Source organism: Eutrema salsugineum, unplaced genomic scaffold, assembly GCF_000478725.1.
Source record: "Eutrema salsugineum unplaced genomic scaffold, Eutsalg1_0 scaffold_13, whole genome shotgun sequence".
NCBI lineage: Eukaryota > Viridiplantae > Streptophyta > Magnoliopsida > Brassicales > Brassicaceae > Eutrema > Eutrema salsugineum.
This window is the reverse complement of record NW_006256885.1, coordinates 1,581,213-1,590,394: the sequence shown is the minus strand read 5'-3', so window position 1 is coordinate 1,590,394 and position 9,182 is coordinate 1,581,213. Positions and strand designations below refer to the sequence as shown.

At 32.1% G+C, this 9,182-nt stretch overlaps 3 protein-coding genes across 3 annotated transcripts in view; all 3 read left to right on the top strand.

Annotated features, from left to right (window-relative positions):
- LOC112088870 (protein FAR1-RELATED SEQUENCE 5-like) overlaps positions 1 to 797 on the top strand; it is a 1,497-nt gene extending 700 nt beyond the window's left edge. The window contains exon 2 of the mRNA XM_024159218.1: positions 149 to 797. Coding sequence (XP_024014986.1) covers positions 149 to 797 — 649 coding nt within the window. The remainder of the gene's footprint in view (positions 1 to 148) is intronic.
- Positions 798 to 3,729: 2,932 nt separating this feature from the next.
- Positions 3,730 to 5,491, top strand: LOC18023535 (mediator of RNA polymerase II transcription subunit 6). Its single transcript, XM_006406216.2, has 5 exons — positions 3,730 to 4,065; positions 4,256 to 4,430; positions 4,556 to 4,625; positions 4,895 to 5,004; positions 5,148 to 5,491. The coding sequence occupies exons 1-5, from the start codon at positions 3,806 to 3,808 to the stop codon at positions 5,298 to 5,300; spliced, it is 768 nt and encodes a 255-aa protein (XP_006406279.1). The 5' UTR covers positions 3,730 to 3,805; the 3' UTR covers positions 5,301 to 5,491.
- Positions 5,492 to 7,447: 1,956 nt separating this feature from the next.
- Positions 7,448 to 7,941, top strand: LOC18023534. Its single transcript, XM_006406215.2, has 2 exons — positions 7,448 to 7,605; positions 7,699 to 7,941. Exons 1-2 carry the CDS (start codon positions 7,500 to 7,502, stop codon positions 7,815 to 7,817), a joined length of 225 nt encoding a protein of 74 aa, XP_006406278.1. The 5' UTR covers positions 7,448 to 7,499; the 3' UTR covers positions 7,818 to 7,941.
- Positions 7,942 to 9,182: the final 1,241 nt, after the last annotated feature.

The window sequence follows — 9,182 nt, the reverse complement described above, 5'->3', positions numbered from 1 at the left end:
TTGTTTTTTTTGAAGTTTCTAAATTTCAAACCATCAACCTGTCCGAAAAAAATGTCGCTTTTTTTCTTGCGATTTGAATATATCATTGATTAGTTTTCTTTACATCTAAGTGATCATGAAATTGATGTTGCTGATCAACTGGATCCAGTTTGCAAGCCTCTTATGTTTCCAGTTTGTCAATTCCTGCTTCGATTGATTTCTTAGCTGTGAAAGAAGACGATTTGATAAGTGAAGATGAAGATGAAGATTTAGTCCCCGAGTTCGAAGAAAAAGAAGATGACATAGGCGACAAAAAGGATTATGTTCGAACTGAAGAAGTCTTTGCTTTAGAAGCAAACAAAGAAACTGAGAAGAAAGATGAACTCTGTATTGGAATGGAGTTTAGTTCTGATGAGACTGCACATATGGCTTATAAAAACTATGGAGGCAAACATGGTTTCAACATAAGGAAACAACGGAGAAAGACAAAAAACGGTAAGGTTGTAAGGCTTCTTTATGTTTGCTCAAAAGAGGGGTTTAGAAAGGAACCTAAGGTCAAGCAATCTTACTCACAGACAATCACACGATGTGGTTGTAAAGCTCATATGACTTGCTACCTTCAGAAGACCGGAAGATTTAAGATTGTGTCTTTCGATCCGAATCATAACCATGATTTAGTGATGACACCTATGAAGCATTTGTTGAAGAGCAATCGTGCATTTTCTTTGGCTCAAACAAAACATGCTGATGATGCCGAGATGTCAGGAATTTCAGCAAAAGCAACTGTTGAAATGATGAGTAGAGAAGTTGGGGGGTGAGCAAATCTGGGTTTCATGGAGAAAGACTATCGAAATTACATATATCGAAAGTGAATGGAAAAAATGGAAAAGGGAGATGCTGGAGCAGTTTTAGAATACTTTCAAAGAAAAAAGGAGGATAATTCATCTTTCTTTTATTCGATGCAACTTGATGAAGACGATATGATCACTAATATATTTTGGGCAGATGATCGGTCTATAAGTGATTACAATCTTTTTGGAGATGTCGTTTGCTTTGACACAACATATAAGACCAATGAATATGATAGACCATTTGCTCCATTTATCGGGGTCAATCATCATAAGCAAACAGTTGTGTTTGGGGCTGCTCTATTATATGATGAAACCACAGAGTCATTTAAGTGGCTTTTTGAGACTTTTCTTGGAGCAATGTCTGGAAAACAACCAAAAACAATTCTGACAGACCAATCTGCAGCAATGGCGAATGCAATAGTGAATGTGTTTCCTGAAACAAAACATAGGTTATGTGTTTGGCATATTTACCAAAATGCAGCAAAGAAGTTGAGTCATGTATTTCATGGAGCAGAACAGTTTGCCACAGACTTTGGAAAGTGTGTATATGATCATGAGGAAGAAGAAGATTGGTTGCTGGCATGGCATGATATGCTTAAAAAACATAAATTGACAGAGGATAAATGGTTAAAGAATTTGTTTGAGGTTAGAGAAAAATGGGCAATGGTATATGGACGTCAAACTTTTACAGCAGATATGGTGAGTACACAGCGTAGTGAAAGTATGAATAATATTTTAAAAAAATATCTGAGGCATAGCTATGACTTGTTGTCCTTCTTTAAACAATATGAGAGAGTATTAGATGATCGGCGTTATAAAGAATTAACTGCTGACTTCAATATGATGCATACCTCGCCGGTATTAAGTGCTACTGTAGAGATGTTGCAGCATGCTGAGGAAGTGTATACACCAGAAGTTTTTACCTTGTTTCAGAAGCAATACGCAGTTATCGGTGATTATGTTGCAAAAAAGGTTAGTAAGTCTAATATGGTGTATGAATACAAAGTATCATATCGTGGTGAAGCGCGAGAGCATTTGGTTAGTTATGATGCTACAAACCAAATAATACACTGTAGCTGCATGAAGTATTCTTTTGCTGGGATCTTATGTCGCCATACGTTGAAAGTGTTGGATAAGAAGAATGTTAGAAGAATTCCATCTAACTACATTCTGAACCGATGGAGTAAAAAGGCAAAAGCACGAATCATATCTTCTTATTGTTCAGAAAAACCTAATGAAACGGTGAATCAATCGATTGGAAAGCGATATAGCCACTTATGTCGCAATTTTCGTGATATTGCATCTGTTGCTGCTGAACATATAGAATTGACATTGTGTGCAAATGAAGCTGCCTCTCAGTTGCTTAAAACATTGGAAGAAAATAAAAAAGAACTTGTGAAAGCTAATGCATGGATGCTCCCAACTTCAGATGTGAAACATGTGGAAGAAGAAGAAAAAGATTACAACGAAGTTCCAAATGCACGTGGTATTAAAAGAAAAGCTTCCGTTGGACGACCAAAGAACCAAAAAGTCGGACCCCATGGTCGATATTTGAATGTTCTTGAAGTAAAAAAACGTGGATCATCAAAATCATCAAATATTACTACTGCAAAGAAAAAGTTATCATTTCAGGTATTTGATAAGTAATTTTTTTTTGTTCAATTTCCACTAAAACGTGATTCTTTATATTATTGTATATTAATTATGATTTTGATAATATATATGTATATTAATTATTGAATAAATTTGATAAATATTTCAGGATACTACTCTTACTCTTGATACCCAGCTTTGTGGTACTACCAGTTCGACTTTACAGAATGGACCATTTTTCTCACAAGTTGTCCAGGTAAATACTTCATTTTGTTAACTATTTTTATCGTCTTTTTATATCAATATATATATATATATTATAGTAATTATTGGATAATTTTGATAAATGTTTTAGGACACAGCTCGTACTCTCGATACCCAATTATCTGGTGCTAACACTAGTTCGACTTCACAAAGTGGACCATATTTCTCACAAGTGCTCGAAGTAAATATTTCATTATATTTATTATTTTTTTTATCGTCGTTTTTTCTAAATATAATTATATATTAATTATTAGACAATTTTGATAAATATTTAGGATACAACTACTACTTTCGATACCCAGTTATCTGGTGCTACCATTAGTTCGAACTTACAAAATGGTCAATTTTTATCACAATTATTCAAGGTAAATACATTATTGTTTATTATTGTTTTTTGTGTCATTTTAAATATTTATATTTTGAGTAATCTGTCATTTTATTAATAATTTTAAATTCTATTTTTGTTAGGAATTTGACAAGAGTTATGATGGTTCATCATAAAAAAAAAAGAAATATCAGAGACAATGAAAAACAAGAAAGGAGAAGAAGCAAAAAGGAGAAACTAAAAAAGCATTAAAATTAAATTTATTTTTTATTTGAGATTTAGACATTCAGTTTATTTTTTTATTTGAGATTTAGACATTCAGTTTTTTTTTATTTGAAGATTAATATTTATTTTATTTTCTATCGAAGAAAAGAAATTAACTTATTTTGATTGGTCAAAAAAAAGAAGTAAAATATTAATTTAAAATAAAACTTACTAAACAAAAAAAAAATCTCCTAGCATAAGTATCCATCGTGTATCTGAAAATTTTCTTCTTAAAATCATGGGTTCCACAATCATTTAATTGAATTAGTAATTAATTGTTTTTTATTTAAATAAAAGAGATGGTTTATTTTGATTGGTTAAAAGGGAAGGGGGTGAATAAAAGGGTTCACCCCAAGAATTGTTCTTTTTTTAATACTTAGTCAGAAAATTGATCGATACACATAAGTCGATTACACATTTCTCGAAATACTAAAATCCTTTAATTTGGGCCAATATAAAATGGGCCACATTCTCTCTCTCTCTCGGTCCGTCTCTTCTGGTTCACGGCGAAGCGAAGCGACTCACATCCATGGACTCCTCTCTGCTCTCGGCGGCTACGGCCGACACCTTCAACGGTAATGCGGCGGAGCAGATTGCTCCTCCGATGCAGCCGCCGGGTACGGATATGACTGATATTTGCTTCAGGGATCAGCTCTGGATCAATTCGTATCCGCTTGACCGTAACTACGTCTTCGATTACTTCGCTTTGTCTCCCTTTTACGATATCACCTGCAACAACGAGACGCTTCGTAGGAGATCCGTTCACCCTCTCGATCACTCTCACCTCTCGTAAGCTCCTCACTCGTTTCAATTTCGATTTTGATTTTCAGCTTAGGTTTCAGTTTTAGGTTGTGGTCACTATTTGTTTCCTGAGATAATATTGGAAAAAAGGGGAGATGGGTTTATGTTTTATATTCAAATGTCAATCTTTGGTAGACAATTCAGTGGAACGCATTGATCATACGTTCCTATGATGCAGGAAGATGACAGGCGTAGAATATATTATCGCTGAGGCTACAGAACCAAACCTGTTCGTCTTTCGTAAGCAAGTGAGGGATGGTCCCGAGAAAGTTAAACCGATGCTAACATATTATATCTTGGACGGTACTATCTACCAAGCTCCACAGCTTTGTAGTGTCTTTGCAGCTCGAGTTGTAAGTTTCTTCATCTTTCCTCTTTGTGTGTTTCTGAGAGGGCAGATACTAAATGAAAGTTAACTGCTTTAGTTGCTGCAACGGTTTTCTTTATTCTCTTTCTCATTTTTGGATGTTTGAAACAGGGTCGGGCTGTTTACAATATATCGAAGGCTTTCTCTATTGCTGCGTCGAAACTGGAAACCATTAGGCAGGGTAAGGTTCTTTTTCTTCAATAAGATCATTGGTTCTGTTCTCAATTGATGTGATGTGAATCTTTTCTGCTACTAGGAGTTGATTTCAAAGTTTTCTGACAGCTCGACTAGCTAGTCCATGAAACTGGTCTGAAATATATACAATGTGTCCTCTGTATTAACTGTTTGTAGATGCAAATGTGCTTAGTTGGTATAGCCGAACAAGTTTATGTTTTTATTTGTCAGTTGCTCTTTGCTGCACTTGAGATAATTTAATCTATGGAATTTCAGTTGATGCTGAAAACCAGAACGAATCTTCTGAGTCAAAGCCAGTTAGTGAGACGTTTGATCTAAAGGAAATGAAGCGAGTCGATGTTATACTTTCCTCGTTATATCGCAAGGTACATTTGTAACTCTGACAAAATCTACTTGCTGGATCAGTAAAGATCTCATGTTGGCGTGAATGTTTTATGTTTGTGACTCGACTTCCTTTACCTTTCGCTTCTGATTGTGAGACTTGCCTTTTCGTGTTTGCCTTGTGCAGTTACCCCCAGCACCTCCACCACCACCGTTCCCTGAAGGATATGTTGGCCAAGAAGCATTAGAGGAAGAGATTGGAACACAAGTAGGAGAGCCACAACAGCCTCAAATTGATCCTATTATCGATCAAGGCCCTGCTAAAAGAATGAAGCTTTAAGCTCGTTAAGTTTGTTTCTTCACCTTCGCATGTCGATAATGGAAGTTTTAGGTGAAAGACTCATTCTACTTCATCTAAGTCTTGTTGAGTCTCTAAGATTTTTTTTTTTTTGAATAGTATTGTGTCAGATGCTATATGAATTAGTAACATGATTAGTTTACATAATAAGATAATTTATTATATTTCCTTTTTTTTATCAGTCTATATAGAAAAACCACATCAATAGGATAATTACATAGTTCAGCACCGTAGGAACATCCACATCAATTCTATATAGGGATTGTACTTATAATAACAATGTATGTATATATATATACAAAGAAGCCTTATCAAAAGACAAGAAAAGTGATAGACATTTTATACTCATGCTACAAATTCAAATCTGATAACGAACAGAAAATGCGGAATGATGGAGATCTCTATTTCGGCTTTGAGATGCTTCTGCTGTAAAGATTGGAAATGATATGGATTTACATAAAAATAAGACACAAAGCAATATTGCTTTAACATCCCCTTAGCTAAGCATGTTGCATAAGCATAGCCATCAATAGAGTTTTTTTTTTTTGGTGTTAATGTTAATTTTAGCCATCAATAGAGTTTGTGAAGTACATATATGTTATCAGACATCTTTTATCTTTGGTAAGCTAATAAATAGAAACATATTAATTTTGATGGATATGATTTTTGGTCAATGATGAATATGATTTAGGTATTAAAATATGGTAGATATTTTGTTACGAAGCAACAAACTATAGGAGTAAAACATTTATCCTTACAAACTTGAATATATCGCTAAACTTCTATTATATTAAAACAGAAGCACATTTAGTGCTTGCTTCCAAACACTCCCAAAGTTTTTTTATGATATATTATTTTATATTTATATTTAATTTCCGAAAATTAGTTATTAATTTAGATATTTTTAAGTTTCCTAAAATCTAGGTCATCTTTAATTTTAAATTTCAAATTATGGGAAATTTATGATAATTAAATTTAATTACAAAAATATGTATTTAAATTCATTTAAATTCAAAAAAATTAACAAAAAATATAATTAAATTTTATTACAAAAATTTAGATAATAATTTTAATACTTTGGAATTTCTTGAATACATGTTAGATTTAATTTAAAATTTTAAAGTTGAATAATATTTTTATAAAAATGCATAGTAAATAAATATTTATCGTATTTTATCATAATCAATCAGTCTAAAATATCAAATATTTTAGATTAATAAATATTTATATTATACAATAATATGATCGAGCTGATAAGAGTTATATATATATATATATATACTTAAGGTCTACGAGTTAATTTATAAAAATATTAAGATGATTTGAGACAATTAAACTAACAGGTTAGCCAGTTTATATATATATATATACATTTTTGTAATAACACAAATAGTAAATAAATATTTTATTATATTTTTTCATAATCAATTGGTCCAAATATTCAATATTAGTAAATATTTATAGGGTTATAGTTTATAATTATAGTTTTATACAGTTTAATTTGTCAAAACATGTAAGATATTAAAAATGATTTAAGACAACTAAACGGACGGGTTAGCAAATTCATAGATATATAGATTATTTATGAGTAAATCTAAATTCACATAATAACAAAGTTTATAATTAACATTAGATCAATGTATACTTAATTAACGTATACTTTTATTCTACTAATATACATATTTTTACTGTTTAAAATTAAAATATGATAACAATTTTTTGATTTAAAAAATAAATAACAAAAACTAATTATATCTAAAAAAAATTAATGCAACTTATATTAAAAATAAAAAATTTCCGTGTAAACGCACGGAGTTAAAATCTAGTTTTCCTTTAAAAGAAAGTCATCCCACCGCAACTACCTCAAGGTCAACTAATTGCAATAATGGTAGAATGTATTTATTTCGCTATCTATCATGCATGAGGATATATTAAGAAATATTGAAAATTCTATGTGAATTCAAAAGATAGTTGCATCATCAAAAACGAATGACATATGTTGGTCAATGGTACTATATTTGATCTCCCAATTATTTTATTGCCTTCTAGGCCAACTTGCTGCAGTTTACTTCCTTTCTCTACGCTGCTATATAAACAGACTCACCTTGGTTTCAAGTTTTTCAACAAGAAATCGATTTAGTTCAATAACATTTTCACCAATATTCACATCAAAAACCCGCGATGGAAACCAAGTCATCGGAATCCAACGTCCTCCTATACGTTCTTGTTCTTGCGGTGGTCTTGTCTCCAATACTTCCATGTCAAGCAGCTAGTGGGCATCTAGGAGGTAAGCTGATAAATCTATGACTCTCTCCATCTTTTATGTTACTTTCTCTTTAGGTTTTTCTAAGGGAGATAAAACTACGTTTTTTATGGAAAGGTGGAGGACGTAAGCTTATGGCACCGTCGCCACCAATTCGCATGTGTCCACAATGTGTGTGTTGTGCACCGGCTGCACCGGGCTACTGCTGCCCATGTCGCTGCCCGGGTGGTCCCTAAAGACTGTGACTCTGGTATCGGAGGGTCTAATATAACTTTGGTTGAGAACTGTGTAATCTTTGTATGTATGAATAAGAACAGTACTCTTTGTGTGTTTGAATAAGAAAACTTTTGGGTTCTTCATCGAAAGTCTGATTAAGTGAGTTCACAAATCACAACAATGTTGAAAATCTTTAGGTAAAGGAAAATTGCTAAAGGCTACTCCAATATATTGTGTTCTACATGAAGTACTCCAAAACAAACTATAAATATTTGTTGATTCATTAAAAGTTTAAAACTAATAATAATATGGAGTTTCCACAACTTAAATTTTCTTTTTCGTATTTGATAATAATAATTTAGCAAAATTTAGGATTCTTTAACAAAGGTATATAGAAAATGGGTCAGTTCACCAATGAGTTGGAAGTTTTTTTTTTTATGTTTCCAAATTCCAACCATTCTAAATTCATTTATGTGCCTTGAAAATAAAACTATGTATAAAAAATGTTTATAAATATGGGATCACCTAGTTAGGTTTGGCGGGAAAAGTCAACTATTTTCTTGTGTGTCAAAAGTCAACTAATTTCCTTGCATTCAACTTTCACTAGTTAAGTTAATATAATTTGAGTCAGACTTCTACAGATAACTAGTTGAATGCAATATTATATAGTATATACCATCGAAAAAAGTCTTATAATGAGTGACTGAGTGACACGACGATAACTCGATAAGTATTGATCAATAGTATCGATAATGTACGTCAAGCCTTCAATAGCTACATTTACGAAAAGTATTTAATTATAGTACCTTTGAATTCAAACATCTCTGTAAAAAAAAAGTGATGAACTCTCCAGATTTTCAGGAGTTGTATAAATTCCATGCACAGAAGGTTTATATACATTATCAAACAAAAAAAAAGATTATATATATAATATCTGATTCAAACAACAAAATATTAACAAGGCCATAGGAATTTATTTTTGGTTAGAGACCGTAGGAGATTATATACTACTAGTATTACTTTCTGTCATCGATTTCTATCTCATTTAAAATGTATTAATATTCTATAAGTACACACTTAGATAAAAGCTTGTATAAACTAAAAGCCATAATAAGAGCTCCTTATGGCAAACAGCTCCTTGAAGAAAATTATTCTAATCTTTTTTCGTCACAGCCATGGTTTTGTCTCCAACAATTTTTCTTTCTCTTGTGTTGCAGGTAAATAAGCATAATTCATTATTTTATGTAATGCAGCCTTTTATCTAATTATTCTATCTAAGTCCCACTGAACCAGCATGCAAGAACACTAAACAAAACCTCACCACAAAACATTCACAACGATCACAATTATTTTATCTAATGCAACCTTTTAATATTTATCTGTTT